The sequence below is a fragment of the Gallus gallus genome (assembly GCF_016699485.2).
Source record: "Gallus gallus isolate bGalGal1 chromosome 16 unlocalized genomic scaffold, bGalGal1.mat.broiler.GRCg7b 16_unloc2, whole genome shotgun sequence".
NCBI lineage: Eukaryota > Metazoa > Chordata > Aves > Galliformes > Phasianidae > Gallus > Gallus gallus.
This window is the reverse complement of record NW_024095939.1, coordinates 197473-215018: the sequence shown is the minus strand read 5'-3', so window position 1 is coordinate 215018 and position 17546 is coordinate 197473. Positions and strand designations below refer to the sequence as shown.

Below are 17546 nucleotides of genomic sequence, written 5' to 3'. Positions count from 1 at the left end.
AAGGAGATGCGGTGGTTGGGTGAGATGGACAGATAGACACGGTCAGGGAGATGCGACAGGTTGGATAAGACGGACAGACGGACACAGTAGACAAAAGTCAGCAATGAATGGGATGGACAGACGGACACAGTCAAGGAGATGTGACAGGTTGGGCAGGATGGACAGACAGACACAGTCGAGGAGGTTCAACATCAAGGAAACACAGTGGTTGGGTGAGATGGACAGATGGACACTGTCAAGGAGATGCAACAGGTTGGGTAGGACGGACAGACGGACGTAGTAGACAAAAGTCAGCAATGAATGGGATGGACAGATGGACACGGTCAGAGAGATGCAACAGGTTGGGTAGGACGGACAGACGGACACAGTAGACAAAAGTCAGCAATGAACGGGATGGACACACGGACACAGTCAAGGAGATGTGACAGGTTGGGTAGGACAGACAGACAGACACAGCCGAGGAGGTTCAACGTCAAGGAGACGCAGTGGTTGGGTGAGATGGACAGATGGACACGGTCAGGGGAATGCAACAGGTTGGGTAGGACGGACAGACGGACGCAGTAGACAAAAGGCAGCAATGAATGGGATGGACAGACGGACACAGTCAAGGAGATGTGACAGGTTGGGCAGGATGGACAGACAGACACAGTCGAGGAGGTTCAACATCAAAGAGACGCAGTGGTTGGGTGAGATGGACAGATGGACACTGTCAAGGAGATGCAACAGGATGGGTAGGACGGACAGACGGACGCAGTAGACAAAAGGCAGCAATGAATGGGATGGACAGACGGACACAGTCAAGGAGATGTGACAGGTTGGGTAGGATGGACAGACAGACACAGCCGAGGAGGTTCAACATCAAGGAAACACAGTGGTTGGGTGAGATGGACAGATGGACATGGTCAGGGAGATGTGACAGGTTGGGTAGGACGGACAGACGGACACAGTAGACAAAAGTCAGCAATGAACGGGATGGACACACGGACACAGTCAAGGAGATGTGACAGGTTGGGTAGGACAGACAGACAGACACAGCCGAGGAGGTTCAACGTCAAGGAGACGCAGTGGTTGGGTGAGATGGACAGATGGACACGGTCAGGGGAATGCAACAGGTTGGGTAGGACGGACAGACGGACGCAGTAGACAAAAGGCAGCAATGAATGGGATGGACAGACGGACACAGTCAAGGAGATGTGACAGGTTGGGCAGGATGGACAGACAGACACAGTCGAGGAGGTTCAACATCAAAGAGACGCAGTGGTTGGGTGAGATGGACAGATGGACACTGTCAAGGAGATGCAACAGGATGGGTAGGACGGACAGACGGACGCAGTAGACAAAAGGCAGCAATGAATGGGATGGACAGACGGACACAGTCAAGGAGATGCAACAGGTTGGGTAGGACGGACAGACAGACACAGCCGAGGAGGTTCAACGTCAAGGAGACGCAGTGGTTGGGTGAGATGGACAGATGAACACGGTCAGGGAGATGCAACAGGATGGGTAGGACGGACAGACGGACGTAGTAGACAAAAGTCAGCACTGAACGGGACGGACAGACGGACACGGTCAAGCAGGCTCAACGCCAACGAGACGCAAGAGATGGAGGTGGACGGACGCAACGCCAGGGGCAGAAGAGAGGCAACCGAAGGAAGGACGGACGGACGGACGGACAGACGGACACGCCACCCACCAAATAGACGTCGCAGAAGGACCTGAGCCAGAAGTGCTGTGCAGCAGCCGTGGCCCCGTGAACCTCCAGAGCTTCCATCCTCCTCCCAAAATCGCCCACCGCCCGCGCCAGGCGGCTCAGCACCCACCGGTCCATGGGAGCGTGCGGGGATGTCTGCCAACAAGGGGGGGGGGGAGGGGAAAATATGGGTTTTGGGGGGGATGGGGGGGATGGAGAGCCCAACCTTACAGCCCCCACCCCACCCCGATACCTCCTCGGGGGGCTGGGGGGTGAAGTGGGGGCCGAGGGCGGCCAGGACGAACTTGACGGCGTTCCAGACTTTGTTGCAGAAGTGGCGTTGGTTCAGCACGGAGGCCACGTCCAGGCGGATGTCGTCACCTTGTTTTTTGGGGGGGAAGGGGGGGGGATGGAACAATGGGTGGTGGTTGTGGGGTGGGGGGATGCTGGGGGGGTCAGGGGGGGGGGGGGTCACCTTCTTTAAGTCCTCACCGTGGACATTGTGGGAGCACAGCGCCAAGCGGAGGGCGTCGGTGCCGCATTCGGGGATGCCGTGGGGGAACTGGCGCTTCTGGGGGGGAAGATGTGGGGTTTTGGGGGGGACACGAAGGGTTTGGGGGTTTGGGGGGGAGGGTGTGGGGTCCCACCTGCCCCTCTGAGGCCACTGCCAGCTCATGGGGGTCCAGGATGGTGCGGTGCAGTTTCTCCTGCAGCTCCTGCAAGACAGGAGACCCTACAATAACAAAGGGGTCGTGGTGGGGTGGGGGAGACCCTATAATAACAAAGAGGTCGTGTGGGGTGGGGTGGGGGAGACCCTATAATAACAAAGGGGTCGTGTGAGGAGGGGGAGACCCTATAATAACAAAAGGGTTGGGATGGGGTGGGCGAGACCCTATAATAACAAAGGGGTCGTGTGAGGAGGGGGAGACCCTATAATAACAAAGGGGTCGTGTGAGGAGGGGGAGACCCTATAATAACAAAGGGGTCGTGTGAGGAGGGGGAGACCCTATAATAACAAAAGGGTCGTGTGGGGTGGGGGAGACCCTATAATAACAAAGAGGTCGTGTGGGGTGGGGGAGACCCTATAGTAACAAAAGGGTCGTGTGGGGTGGGGGAGACTCTATAGTAACAAAAGGGTCGTGTGGGGTGGGGGAGACCCTACAATAACAAAGGGGTCGTGTGAGGAGGGGGAGACCCTACAATAACAAAGGGGTTGTGGTGGGGTGGGGGAGACCCTATAGTAACAAAGAGGTCGTGTGGGGTGGGGGAGACCCTATAATAACAAAGAGGTTGTGTGGGGTGGGGGAGACCCTATAGTAACAAAAGGGTTGGGGTGGGGTGGAGGAGACCCTATAGTAACAAAAGGGTCATGTGGGGTGGGGGAGACCCTATAGTAACAAAAGGGTCGTGTGAGGAGGGGGAGACCCTATAATAACAAAGGGGTCGTGTGGGGTGGGGGAGACCCTATAGTAACAAAGAGGTTGTGTGGGGTGGGGGAGACCCTATAGTAACAAAAGGGTTGGGGTGGGGTGGGGGAGACCCTATAGTAACAAAAGGGTCGTGTGGGGTGGGGGAGACCCTATAATAACAAAGGGGTCGTGTGAGGAGGGGAAGACCCTGTAATAACAAAGAGGTTGTGTGGGGTGGGGGAGACCCTATAATAACAAAGAGGTTGTGTGGGGTGGGGGAGACCCTATAATAACAAAGAGGTCGTGTGGGGTGGGGGAGACCCTATAGTAACAAAAGGGTCGTGTGAGGAGGGGGAGACCCTATAATAACAAAGGGGTTGTGGTGGGGTGGGGGAGACCCTATAGTAACAAAGAGGTCGTGTGGGGTGGGGGAGACCCCATAGTAACAAAAGGGTTGGGGTGGGGTGGGGGAGACCCTATAGTAACAAAAGGGTCACGTGAGGAGGGGGACACCCTATAATAACAAAGTAGTTGTTGTGGGGTAGAGGAGACCCTACAATAACAACAGGTTATCGTAGCGATTACCGTTATTACTGCATCTGTATGGGATCTGTCGGTTATTATAGGGTCCCCCAAAGAAAAACCGTTATTGTAGGGTCTCCCCAAAGCCACGTTTGTTATTGTAGGACCTACCTGAAGCGACGCCCCCCCAATCACATCCCGGGGGTCAATGACGTTCCCCAGCGATTTGCTCATCTTCCTCCCCGCCGCGTCACGCACCAATGAGTGCAGCAGCACCTGGAAGCAATGGGGTGCGGGATATAGGGCCGGCGACCCCTCCCCGGGGGGCGTTTTGGGGGATATTTTGGGGTACCTGGGAGAAGGGGAGGCGCCCGGTGAGCTCCTGTCCCAGCATGGCCATGCGTGCGACCCAGAAGAAGAGCAGATCGCTGCCCGTCTCCAGTAGGGTTGTGGGGTAGAAGCGGCGTAGATCGGGGGTCTGGGGGGGGGGCCGTGGGGGGGCGGTTATGGGGTGTCTCTGTGTTGTCCCAATGGGGTCCCCATAGGGTTCTCACCTCCTCGGGCCACCCCAGGGCGGCGAAGGGGAAGAGAGCGGAGGAGAACCACGTGTCCAGGACGTCGGGGTCTGGGGGAGATGGGGGTGGTAAAAGAATGGGGTTGTGGTCCTAAAAGGGGAAATGAGTGGGAGGTCCTAAGTGGGAAAAAGGGGGGAGGGGGGGGGGGGGGCTGAAAGGGGGTTCATGAGGGGATTTTGGGGTGGGAGAAAGGAGAATTTGGGGGTTCGCGGGGGGGTTTGGGGGTGGAGAATGGGAATTTGGGGTTCATACGAGGATTTTGGGGGAGGGGAATGAGAATTTGAGGGCTTATAGGGGGGATTTTGGGGTTCATGGGGTGGGTTGAGGGGGGAATGCAGAATTTGGGGGGTTCAAGTGGGGATTCAAGGGAGAAATGAGGATTTGGGGTTCATAGGGAGATTTTGGGGGGGAAATGGGAATTTGTGGGTTCAAGGGAGGATTGGAGGAGAGAATGGGAATTTGGGGGTTCATAGGGGGGATTTTGGGTTTCATGGGGGGGGGGGTCTGGGGGGGAATGCAGAATTTGGGGGGTTCAAGCGGGGATTTGAGGGGGAAATGAGAATTTGGGGTTCGAAGGGGGATTTTGGGGGGGGATGGGAATTTGTGGGTTCAAGGGAGGATTGGAGGGGAGAATGGGAATTTGGGGGTTCATAGGGGGGATTTTGGGCTTCATGGGGGGGGTCTGGGGGGGAATGCAGAATTTGGGGGGTTCAAGTGGGGATTTGAGGGGGAAATGAGAATTTGGGGTTCGAAGGGGGATTTTGGGGGGGGAGTGGGAATTTGGGGGTTCATAGGGGGATTTTGGGGGGGGAATGGGAATCTGGGGGCTCAAGGGGGATTTCGGGGGGGAGAAATAACAATTTGGGGGTTCAAGGGGGGATCTGAGGGGGGAAACAGGAATTTGGGGCTTCATGGGGAGATGATAGGGGAGTGAAGTGGGGATTTTGGACCCCCCCCCACCCCCCCCAACCTTGCTGCAGCTCTATGTCCTTGGGGGGGACATGGCAGAGACGGGCAGCCTCGTCCCGGGCTTCGTCCTCGCTGCGTGCCACCACCCAGAGCCCGGGGGGGTTGGGGGGGTCCCCTCCAGGGGGCGACACCCCCACTTTGTAGGCAGGCACCCGATGCCCCCACCACAGCTGGCGAGAGAGGCACCAATCCCTGGGGGTGGGGGGATGGTGGGGTCAGCGAGGGGGGGGGGGAAGGGACCCCCCACCCTCCCCCAAAGGGCAATTTGGGGGCACCTCTCACCCATTTTGGGGACACCATCTCAGAATTTTAGAGATTTGGGGGGACCCCTAAAGATTTTTTAGGGACTCTTCCCCTTCGTCTACCCGAAAACGCATTGGGGTCCTCCAGCATCCCACAATGCATTGTGGTCATCCCACCCCAAGTCCTCCAGCATCCCACAGTACATTGCGGTCCTCCCACCCCTGGTCCTCCAGCATCCCACAATGCAACGGGGTCCTCCCACCACCCCACAATCCCACGGGGTCCTCCCACCTCAGGTTCTCCAGCACCCCACAATGCATTGGGGTCCTCCAGCATCCCACAATGCATTGTGGTCATCCCACCCCAAGTCCTCCAGCATCCCACAGTGCATTGCAGTCCTCCCACCCCTGGTCCTCCACCATCCCACAATGCATTGGGGACCTCCAGCACCCCACAATGCATTGGGGTCCTCCAGCATCCCACAGTGCATTGGGGTCCTCCCACCATCCCACAATCCCATGGGTCCTCCATCACCCCACAATGCATTGGGATCCTCCCACCACCCCACAATGCATTGCGGTCCTCCCACCCCGGGTCCTCCAGCACCCCACAATGCATTGGGGTCCTCCAGCATCCCACAGTGCATTGGGGTTCTCCCACCATCCCATGCAGTCCTCCCACGCCGGGTCCTCCAGCATCCCACAGTGCATTGGGATCCTCCCACCACCCCACAATGCATTGCGGTCCTCCCACCCCGGGTCCTCCAGCACCCCACAATGCATTGGGGTCCTCCCACCGCAAGTCCTCCACCATCCCACAATCCCATGGGTCCTTCACCACCCCACAATGCATTGCAGTCCTTCCATCCTCGGTCCTCCAGCATCCCACAATGCATTGGGGTCCTCCCACCCCGGGTCCTCCACCATCCCACAATGCATTGGGGACCTCCAGCACCCCACAATGCATTGGGGTCCTCCAGCATCCCACAGTGCATTAGGGTCCTCCCACCATCCCATGCAGTCCTCCCACCCCGGGTCCTCCACCATCCCACAATGCACTGGGGACCTCCAGCACCCCACAATGCATTGGGGTCCTCTCACCATCCCACGGGGTCCTCCCACCCCGGGTCCTCCAGCACCCCACAATGCATTGGGGTCCTCCCACCATCCCACGGGGTCCTCCCACCCCGGGTCCTCCAGCACCCCACAATGCATTGGGGTCCTCCCACCCCCCCCATGGGCTCCTCCCCACCTCACCCCACGTTGTCCATCCACGTCTTCCAGTTCTTCTCATGAAATTTGGGGACGAGCTGAAGACGCCCCGAAACCACAGCCTGGGGAGGGTGGGGAGGAGGGGGGGGGGGGGATGGTCATACCCCCCACACCCCCTCACCCCCAAATAATGTCCCCCCACCCCCCAAAAAACGTCCCCAGGTGACCTCACGGGCGCGCTGCGCCATCTCCTGACACCGCAGGAACCATTGGTCCTTGAGGAGGTACTCGATGACGTCCCCCGAGCGGCTGTGGGGACATTGGGGACACCTGAGGGACACGTCCCCATAGTGGGGGGGGGTGAGGTGTCCCCAAGGTGGGGGCAGGGGGGGGTTACCTGCATATAGGCAGCGTCATGGCGTGGTCCTGGGTGCCCCGATACAGCCCGCGCTGGGACAGCGCTGTCACCACTTTGTCCCTCGCCACGAAGCGGTGGACGCCCTGGGGACGGGGTTGGGGACGTGAGGGGGACATGGATGGGGACATGGGGACATGGAGATGGGACATGGGGACGGGACGTGGGGACATGGGGATGGAACATGGGGATGGGGTTGGGGACAGGAAGGGACATGGGGATGGGGTTGGGGACAGGAAGGGATATGGGGATGGGGTTGGGGACGTGAGGGGGACATGGATGGGGACATGGGGACATGGAGATGGGACATGGGGACGGGACGTGGGGACATGGGGATGGAACATGGGGATGGGGTTGGGGACATGGATGGGGACACGGGGATGGGGTTGGGGACAGGAAGGGACATGGGGATGGGGACATGGGGACATATGGATGGGGACACAGGGATGGGGACATGGATGGGGTTGGGGATGGGAAGGGACACGGGGATGGGGTTGGGGACATGGGGATGGGGACACGGGGATGGGGTTGGGGACAGGAAGGGATATGGGGATGGGGTTGGGGACGTGAGAGGGACATGGATGGGGACATGGGGACATGGAGATGGGACATGGGGACGGGACGTGGGGACATGGGGATGGAACATGGGGATGGGGTTGGGGACATGGATGGGGACACGGGGATGGGGTTGGGGACAGGAAGGGACATGGGGATGGGGACAGGAAGGGACATATGGATGGGGACATGGATGGGGACACAGGGATGGGGACATGGATGGGGTTGGGGATGGGAAGGGACACAGGGATGGGGTTGGGGACATGGGGATGGGGACACGGGGATGGGGTTGGGGACAGGAAGGGACATGGGGATGGGGTTGGGGACATGGATGGGGACATGGGGATGGGACATGGGGATGGGACATGGGGATGGGGTTGGGGACATGGGGATGGGGACACGGGGATGGGGTTGGGGACAGGAAAGGATATGGGGATGGGGTTGGGGACGTGAGAGGGACATGGATGGGGACATGGGGACATGGAGATGGGACATGGGGACGGGACGTGGGGACATGGGGATGGAACATGGGGATGGGGTTGGGGACAGGAAGGGACATGGGGATGGGGTTGGGGACATGGATGGGGACACGGGGATGGGGTTGGGGACAGGAAGGGACATGGGGATGGGGACATGGGGACATATGGATGGGGACATGGATGGGGACACGGGGATGGGGACATGGATGGGGTTGGGGATGGGAAGGGACACGGGGATGGGGTTGGGGACAGGAAGGGATATGGGGATGGGGTTGGGGACGTGAGAGGGACATGGATGGGGACATGGGGACATGGGGATGGGACATGGGGACGGGACGTGGGGACATGGGAATGGAACATGGGGATGGGGTTGGGGACATGGATGGGGACACGGGGATGGGGTTGGGGACAGGAAGGGATATGGGGATGGGGTTGGGGACGTGAGAGGGACATGGATGGGGACATGGGGACGTGGGGATGGGACATAGGGACGTGGGGATGGGGTTGGGGACATGGGGATGGGGACATGGGGACATGAGGGGACATGGGGATGGGACATGGGGACGCGGGGATGGGACATGGGGACAGGAGGGGGACATGGGGTTGGGGACATGGATAGGGACATGGGGACGGGACATGGGGATGGGACACGGGGACGGGACACGGGGACGGGACATGGGGGTGGGGGTTGGGGACAGGAGGGGACACGGGGATGGGGTTGGGGACATGGGGATAGGGACATGGGGACATGGATAGGGACATGGGGGTGGGGACATGGGGGTGGGGACATGGGGGTGGGGACATGGGGGTGGGGTTGGGACAGGTGGGGGACATGGGGATGGGATATGGGGACATGGATAGGGACATAGGGATGGGGTTGGGGACAGGAGGGGACATGGGGATGGAGTTGGGGACATGGGTACGGGGTTGGGGACACGGGTACAGGGTTGGGGACACGGGTACGGGGTTGGGGACAGGAGAGGACATGGGGATGGAGTTGGGGACATGGGTACGGGGTTGGGGACACGGGTACGGGGTTGGGGACACGGGTACGGGGTTGGGGACACAAGGGGACATGGGGATGGAGTTGGGGACATGGGTACGGGGTTGGGGACACGGGTACGGGGTTGGGGACACAAGGGGACATGGGGACAAGGTTGGGGACCCGGATGAGGACAGCAGGGACCATGGGGACAGGGTTGGGGACATGGATGGGGACAGAAGGGGACATTGGGATGGGGTTGGGGACATGGATGGGGACCGGAGGGGACATGGGGATGGGGTTGGGGACATGGATGGGGAAGGGGACATGGGGACACGAAGGGACACGGGGTTGTAGTTGGGGCCGTGGGGACCAAAGGGGACAATGGGGAGGGAGATGGGGACCCAGATGGGGACAGGAGGGGCCATGGGGATGGGGACAGGAGGGGACATGGGGATGGGGACAGGAGGGGACATGGGGACATGAAGGGACACAGGGTTGTAGTTGGGACCATGGGGACAGGTGGGGGACAACTGTGGGGACTGGAGATGGAAAGAACCCCGGGAGGTGACAAGGGACATGAGGTGGCACCTAACCATAGAGACGAAGGACAAAGGCGAAGGGGACAGAGGTGGGGACGAGGTGACACCGAGGGGACACCAAAATACGGGGTACCTGAAGCCACCCCCCCCCGGGGGGACACATGGTGCCATCGTCCCCGATGACGGAGAGCAGGGGCAGCCCGTGGGCACGCGCCAGGGCCAGGTCGGGGTGGCTGTGTCCTGGTGTCACCTTCACTGCCCCTGGAGAGGGGGGGGGACACATAGGGGACACGGTGACATCCCCTTGGCCGCCATATCACCCCCGTGGCCACCACCCGTCACCCCCGTCCCGTTGTCAACCACCATCCCGTTGTCACCGTCAACCCCATTGTCCCACTCCGTTGTCAGCCACCTTCCCAGTGTCACCACCCCATTGTCACCACCATCCCGATGTCACCCCATTGTCACCACTGCTTTGTCAACCACCGCCCCATTGTCACCAACCCCGTTGTCAACCACCATCCCGTTGTCACCATCAACCCCGTTGTCACCGTCAACCCCGTCGTCCCACTCCGTCGTCAGCCACCTTCCCAGTGTCACCACCCCGTTGTCACCACCATCCCGATGTCACCCCATTGTCACCACTGCTTTGTCAACCACCACCCCATTGTCACCATGGCCCCATTGTCACCACCGTCCCACTGTCACCAACCCCGTTGTCAACCACCATCCCGTTGTCACCGTCAACCCCGTCGTCCCACTCCGTCGTCAGCCACCTTCCCAGTGTCACCACCCCGTTGTCACCACCATCCCGATGTCACCCCGTTGTCACCACTGCTTTGTCAACCACCACCCCATTGTCACCATGGCCCCATTGTCACCACCATCCCACTGTCACCAACCCCATTGTCAACCACCATCCCGTTGTCACCGTCAACCCCGTTGTCCCACTCCGTCATCAGCCACCTTCCCAGTGTCACCACCCCATTGTCACCACCATCCCGATGTCACCCCATTGTCACCACTGCTTTGTCAACCACCACCCCATTGCCATCATGGCCCCATTGTCACCACAGTCCCACTGTCACCAACCCCGTTGTCACCACCATCCCGATGTCATCCCATTGTCACCACTGCTTTGTCAACCACCACCCCATTGTCACCATGGCCCCATTGTCACCACCATCCCACTGTCACCAACCCCGTTGTCAACCACCATCCTGTTGTCAGCCGCCACCCTGTTGTCACCAAACCCATTGTCATCCCATTGTCACCATCCCACTGTCAACCATGACCCCACTGTCACCCCATTGTCACCACCACCCCACTCCCAACCCCCACCCCATTGTCCCACCCCACTGCCACCCCCACCCCACTGTCAGCCACCCCATTGTCCCACCCTATGTTCAACCGCCACCCCACTGTCAGCCACCCTACTGTCCCACCCTACGGTCAACCACCACCCCATTGTCACCACCCCACCGTCATCCCATTGTCAACCATGACCCCACTGTCACCCCATTGTCACCACCACCCCACTCCCAGCCCCCACCCCATCGTCCCACCCCACTGCCACCCCCACCCCATTGTCAACCACCCGACTGTCCCACCCTACGGTCAACCACCACCCCACTGTCATCCCATTGTCAACCATAACCCCACTGTCACCCCGTTGTCACCACCACCCCACTCCCAGCCCCCACCCCATCGTCCCACCCCACTGCCACCCCCACCCCATTGTCAGCCACCCCATTGTCACCACCCCACCATCATCCCATTCTCAACCATGACCCCACTGTCACCCCATTGTCACCACCACCCCACTCCCAACCCCCACCCCATCGCCCCACCCCACTGCCACCCCCACCCCATTGTCAGCCACCCCATTGTCCCACCCTATGGTCAACCACCACCCCATTGTCACCACCCCACCGTCATCCCATTGTCAACCATGACCCCACTGTCACCCCATTGTCACCACCACCCCACTGCCACCCCCACCCCATCGTCAACCACCCCGCTGTCCCACCCTATGGTCAACCACCACCCCACCGTCATCCCATTGTCAACCATGACCCCACTGTCACCCCATTGTCACCACCACCCCACTGCCACCCCCACCCCATCGTCAACCACCCCACTGCCACCCCCACCCCACTGTCAGCCACCCCATTGTCACCACCCCACCATCATCCCATTCTCAACCATGACCCCACTGTCACCCCATTGTCACCACCACCCCACTCCCAACCCCCACCCCATCGTCCCACCCCACTGCCACCCCCACCCCACTGCCCCCATACCGGTGCCCCGCGTGGGCTCCACCGTGGGGTCGGTGACAACAGGCAACAGCTGCCCAGTGAAGGGGTGACGGAGGTGGCGGCCATGGAGGTGCTGGAGGGGGCGGGGTCAGTGCAAGCCCCGCCCCCAAGAGCCCCACCCACCCCATAGGCTCCACCCACCCACCCTATAGGCTCCGCCCACCCCTACCTGGTAGCGGGGGTCTGTGGGGTGCACGGCCACGGCCACGTCCCCCAGCATCGTCTCGGGGCGCGTGGTGGCCACCGGCAGCTCCAGGCCTGGGGACAACGAGGGGACGGTGGGGACGTGAAGGAGGGGGTGGGGAGGGGGGACATTTGGGACACGTTGTGGACACCAAGGGATGCGTTGGGGACACAGTGGGGATGTGGAGGAGGAGGTGGGGGGGATGTGGGGCATTGGGGACACGTTGGGGACACTGAGGGATGAGCTGGGGACACAATGGGGACGTGGAGGTGGGGGTGGGGAGGGGGGGACATCAGGGGACATGTTGGGGACGCCGAGGGATGCGTTGGGGACACAATGGGGACGTGGAGGAGGAAGTGGGGAGGGGGGACATTGGGGACGCGTTGGGGACACTGAGGGATGAGTTGGGGACACAGTGGGGACGTGGAGGAGGGGGTGGGGGGGATGTGGGACTTTGGGGACACGTTGGGGACACCGAGGGATGAGTTGGGGACACAATGGGGACGTGGAGGAGGGGGTGGGGAGGGGGGGGGAACATTGGGGACGCGTTGGGGACGCCGAGGGATGCGTTGGGGACACAATGGGGACGTGGAGGAGGAAGTGGGGAGGGGGGACATTGGGGACATGTTGGGGACGCCGAGGGATGAGTTGGGGACACAATGGGGACGTGGAGGAGGAGGGGGGGGGGGACATTGGGGACGCGTTGGGGACACCGAGGGATGAGTTGGGGACACAATGGGGATGTGGAGGAGGAGGTGGGGAGGGGGGACATCGGGGGACATGTTGGGGACGCCGAGGGATGCGTTGGGGACACAATGGGGATGTGGAGGAGGAGGTGGGGGGGATGTGGGGCATTGGGGACACGTTGGGGACACTGAGGGATGCGTTGGGGACACAATGGGGACGTGGAGGAGGGGGTGGGGAGGGGGGGACATCGGGGGACATGTTGGGGACGCCGAGGGATGCGTTGGGGACACAATGGGGACGTGGAGGAGGAGGTGGGGGGGATGTGGGGCATTGGGGACACGTTGGGGACACTGAGGGATGCGTTGGGGACACAATGGGGACGTGCAGGAGGAGGTGGGGGGGATGTGGGACATTGGGGACGCGTTGGGGACACTGAGGGATGCGTTGGGGACACAATGGGGACGTGGAGGAGGAGGTGGGGGGGATGTGGGACTTTGGGGACGTGTTGGGGACACTGAGGGATGCGTTGGGGACACAATGGGGACGTGGAGGTGGGGGTGGGGGGGATGTGGGGCATTGGGGACACGTTGGGGACACCGAGGGATGCGTTGGGGACACAATGGGGACGTGGAGGAGAAGATGGGGGGGACATTGGGGACGCGTTGGGGACACCGAGGGATGAGTTGGGGACACAATGGGGATGTGGAGGAGGAGGTGGGGGGGATGTGGGACTTTGGGGACACGTTGGGGACACCGAGGGACACATTGGGGACACAATGGGGACATGAAGGAGGGGGTAGGGAGGGGGAACATTGGGGACGCGTTGGGGACACCGAGGGATGAGTTGGGGACACAATGGGGACGTGGAGGAGGAGGTGGGGGGGATGTGGGGCATTGGGGACACGTTGGGGACACCGAAAGGGGACATCTCAAGAGATGGGGACACCAAAGGATGTGAGTGGGGACAAAAAGGGGGACACAAAGGGACACCGAGGGATGCAATGAGGATGTGTAGGACGGGATGTGTAGGAGGGGATGCCAAAAGGGGGGGGACACACCCAAGGGGGGACACACCCAAGGGGGGGGGACGCCTGGGGGGGATACACCCAAGGGGGACACCAAGGGGGGGGGATGTCAAAGGGGGGGGACACCAAAGGGGGGGACGACGACGCCAAGGGGGGGGGACACACCCAAGGGGGGGGACACCAACGGGGGACGCCAAAGGGGGGACGGGACGCCAAAAGGGGGGGGGGACATCAAGAGAGAATACACCCAAGGGGGGACACACCAAAAGGGGGGACACCAAGGGGGGGGATACACCCAAGGGGGGACACACCTAAAGGGGACGCCAAAGGGGGGGGGACACACCGAAAAGGGGGGGGGACACACCAAAAGGGGACGCCAAAGGGAGGGGGACACACCGAAAAGGGGGGGGGACACACCAAAGGGGGGGGGGACATCAAGGAAGAATACACCCAAGGGGGGACACACCAAAAGGGGGGACACCAAGGGGGGGGATACACCCAAGGGGGGACACACCTAAAGGGGACGCCAAAGGGGGGGGACACACTGAAAAGGGGGGGGGACACACCAAAGGGGGAGGGGACATCAAGGAAGAATACACCCAAGGGGGGACACACCAAAAGGGGGGATGCCAAGGGGGGGGATACACCCAAGGGGGGACACACCAAAAGGGGACGCCAAAGGGGGGGGACACACTGAAAAGGGGGGGGGGACACACCAAAGGGGGGGACACCAAGGGGGGGGATACACACCAAAAGGGGATGCCAAGGGGTGGGGACGCCAAGGGGGGGGACACGCCAAAGGGGGGGGACATGTCAGGGGGGGATACACCCAAGGGGGGGACATGCCAAGGGAAGACACGCCAAAAGAGGGGGGACATGCCAAAAGGGGGGACACCAAAGGGGGGGAATACACCCAAGGGGGAGTGCCAAGGGGGGGCATGCCGGGGGGGGGGGGGGGGGGGACACGCTAAAGGTGGGGAGGGGACGCCAAAGGGGGGATACACCCAAGGGGGGGACACGCCAAGGGGAGACACGCCAAAGGGGGGGGGGGACACACCAAAAGGGGGGGGACACCCAAGGGGGAGTGCCAAGGGGGGGGACGCCAGAGAGGGGGGGGGGACGACGCCAAAGGGGGGTGAACTCCAAGGGGGGGTCACCAAAAGGGGGGGGGGTCACCAAAAGGGGGGGGGGGGGGAAACCAAAAGGGGGGGGGTCATCAAAAGGGGGGGGGGGTCACCAAAGGGGGGGGGGGTCACCAAAAGGGGGGGGGTCACCAAAAGAGGGGGGGGGGGTCACCAAAAGGGGGGGGGGGACGACACCAAAAGGGGGACATCTCTCACCATCATCCCCCTCCACGGGGTAGGCGAAGGTGACGAGGACACCGAAGGTGACAGCATGGGGACAGCCCGGGACACGCAGCGTTGTGGGGCCAGCCAGGGGTCTGGGTTCCACCTACGGCCACAGGGACGTTAGGGACACGTCCTGAATCGCCTCGGGGACGCGTTGGGGACATATTGGGGACACGTTGGGGACACATTGGGGACACATTGGGGACACGGTGACCTCCACGTCAGCCACGGCGGAGCGCAGAGCGCACGACCAGTTGACCAAACGCCGATCGCGTCGCACCAACCCGGAGCGGTGCAGCCGCACGAACGCCTCCGTCACCGCCCTCGAGAAGCCCTGGGGACACCGCGGGGACACCGTGGGGACACCGTGGGGACACCGAATGCCACCACCGCCGGTGGCCCCGTGGGGATAAGGAGGGGACGCGAAGGCTCACGGGGTCCATGGTGAAGGCGCAGCGGCTCCAGTCCAGCGAGGCGCCGAGGGAGCGCAGCTGGCGAAGGATTTCGTCGCCGTGCCTGGGGGTGACGCGTCCCCAACGTGTCCCCAACCCATGTTTGGTGTCCCCAACCCCTTCCTAATGTCCTCAAGGTGTCCCCAACCCACATCTCGTGTCCCCAACCCATGTCTGGTGCCCCCAAGGTGTCCCCAACCCATGTCCGGTGTCCCCAACCCCTTCCTAACGTCCCCAACGTGTCCCCAACCCATGTCCGGTGTCCCCAACCCCTTCCTAACGTCCCCAACGTGTCCCCAACCCATGTCCGGTGTCCCCAACCCCTTCCTAACGTCCCCAACGTGTCCCCAACCCATGTCCGGTGTCCCCAACCCCTTCCTAATGTCCCCAACGTGTCCCCAACCCATGTCCGGTGTCCCCAACCCCATCCTAATGTCCCCAGGGTGTCCCCAACCCACGTTTGGTGTCCCCAACCCCTTCCTAATGTCCCCAAGGTGTCCCCAACCCACGTTTGGTGTCCCCAACCCCTTCCTAATGTCCCCAAAGTGTCCCCAACCCATGTCCGGTGTCCCCAACCCCTTCCTAAGGTCCTCAAGGTGTGCCGAACCCACGTTTGGTGTCCCCAACCCCTTCCTAACGTCCCCAACGTGTCCCCAACCCATGTCTGGTGCCCCCAACCCCTTCCTAATGTCCTCAAGGTGTCCCCAACCCACGTCACGTGTCCCCAACCCCTCCCTAATGTCTCCAAGGGGTCCCCAACCCAAGTCTCATGACCCCCAACCCACATCTGGTGTCCACAACCCCTTTCTAATGTCCCCAACGTGTCCCCAACCCATGTCCGGTGTCCCCAACCCCTTCCTAATGTCCCCAAGGTGTCCCCAACCCATGTCCGGTGTCCCCAACCCCTTCCTAATGTCCCCAACGTGTCCCCAACCCGTGTCCGGTGTCCCCAACCCCTTCCTAATGTCCCCAAGGTGTCCCCAACCCAAGTCTCATGACCCCCAACCCACATCTGGTGTCCCCAACCCCTTCCTAACGTCCCCAGGATGTCCCCAACCCACGTCTGGTGTCCCCAACCCATCTCTTGTATCCCCAACCCATGTTTGGTGTCCCCAACCCCATCCTAATGTCCCCAACCCACATCGCGTGTCCCCAACCCCTTCCTAACATCCCCAAGGTGTCCCCAACCCACGTCTGGTGTCCCCAACCCATCTCTTGTATCCCCAACCCATGTCCGGTGTCCCCAACCCCTTCCTAACGTCCCCAACGTGTCCCCAACCCATGTCCGGTGTCCCCAACCCCTTCCTAACGTCCCCAACGTGTCCCCAACCCATGTCCGGTGTCCCCAACCCGTTCCTAACGTACCCAAGGTGTCCCCAACCCATGTCCGGTGTCCCCAACCCCTTCCTAATGTCCCCAAGGTGTCCCGAACCCACGTTTGGTGTCCCCAACCCCTTCCTAATGTCCCCAACGTGTCCCCAACCCACGTCTCGTGGCCCCAACCCATGTCTGGTGCCCCCAACCCATGTATGGCGTCCCCAACGTGTCCCCAACCCATGTCCGGTGTCCCCAACCCCTTCCTAATGTCCCCAAGGTGTCCCCAACCCATGTCTGGTGCCCCCAACCCCTTCCTAATGTCCCCAAGGTGTCCCCAACCCAAGTCTCATGACCCCCAACCCACATCTGGTGTCCCCAAACCCTTCCTAACGTCCCCAGGATGTCCCCAACCCACGGCTGGTGTCCCCAACCCATCTCTTGTATCCCCAATCCACATCTGGTGTCCACAACCCCTTCCTAGTGTCCCCAAGGTGTCCCCAACCCATGCCCGGTGTTCCCAACCCCTTCCTAATGTCCTCTAAGTGTCCCCAACCCACGTCAGATGTCCGCAACCCCTTCCTAACATCCCCAAGGTGTCCCCAACCCAAGTCTCATGACC

The 17546-nt window shown here is 61.4% G+C and overlaps 2 protein-coding genes across 2 annotated transcripts in view; both read right to left on the bottom strand.

The window, feature by feature from the left end:
• Positions 1 to 17546, bottom strand: part of LOC107049913 (valine--tRNA ligase, mitochondrial-like) — a 32391-nt gene that overhangs the window by 6607 nt on the left and 8238 nt on the right. Inside the window, 17 exon segments of the mRNA XM_040656650.2 lie at positions 1694 to 1846; positions 1944 to 2071; positions 2183 to 2261; positions 2338 to 2406; positions 3793 to 3897; positions 3974 to 4099; positions 4176 to 4246; positions 5167 to 5357; positions 6665 to 6741; positions 6847 to 6928; positions 7017 to 7120; positions 9726 to 9853; positions 11896 to 11986; positions 12083 to 12171; positions 15150 to 15261; positions 15373 to 15492; positions 15593 to 15674. Of these exon segments, the coding sequence (XP_040512584.1) occupies positions 1694 to 1846; positions 1944 to 2071; positions 2183 to 2261; positions 2338 to 2406; positions 3793 to 3897; positions 3974 to 4099; positions 4176 to 4246; positions 5167 to 5357; positions 6665 to 6741; positions 6847 to 6928; positions 7017 to 7120; positions 9726 to 9853; positions 11896 to 11986; positions 12083 to 12171; positions 15150 to 15261; positions 15373 to 15492; positions 15593 to 15674 (1807 nt within the window).
• LOC121108651 lies at positions 5364 to 6652 on the bottom strand. The gene is made up of 3 exons (XM_040656652.1): positions 6354 to 6652; positions 6170 to 6310; positions 5364 to 6033 (listed from the first exon to the last, which is right to left on the bottom strand). The coding sequence occupies exons 1-3, from the start codon at positions 6620 to 6622 to the stop codon at positions 5475 to 5477; spliced, it is 969 nt and encodes a 322-aa protein (XP_040512586.1). The 5' UTR covers positions 6623 to 6652; the 3' UTR covers positions 5364 to 5474.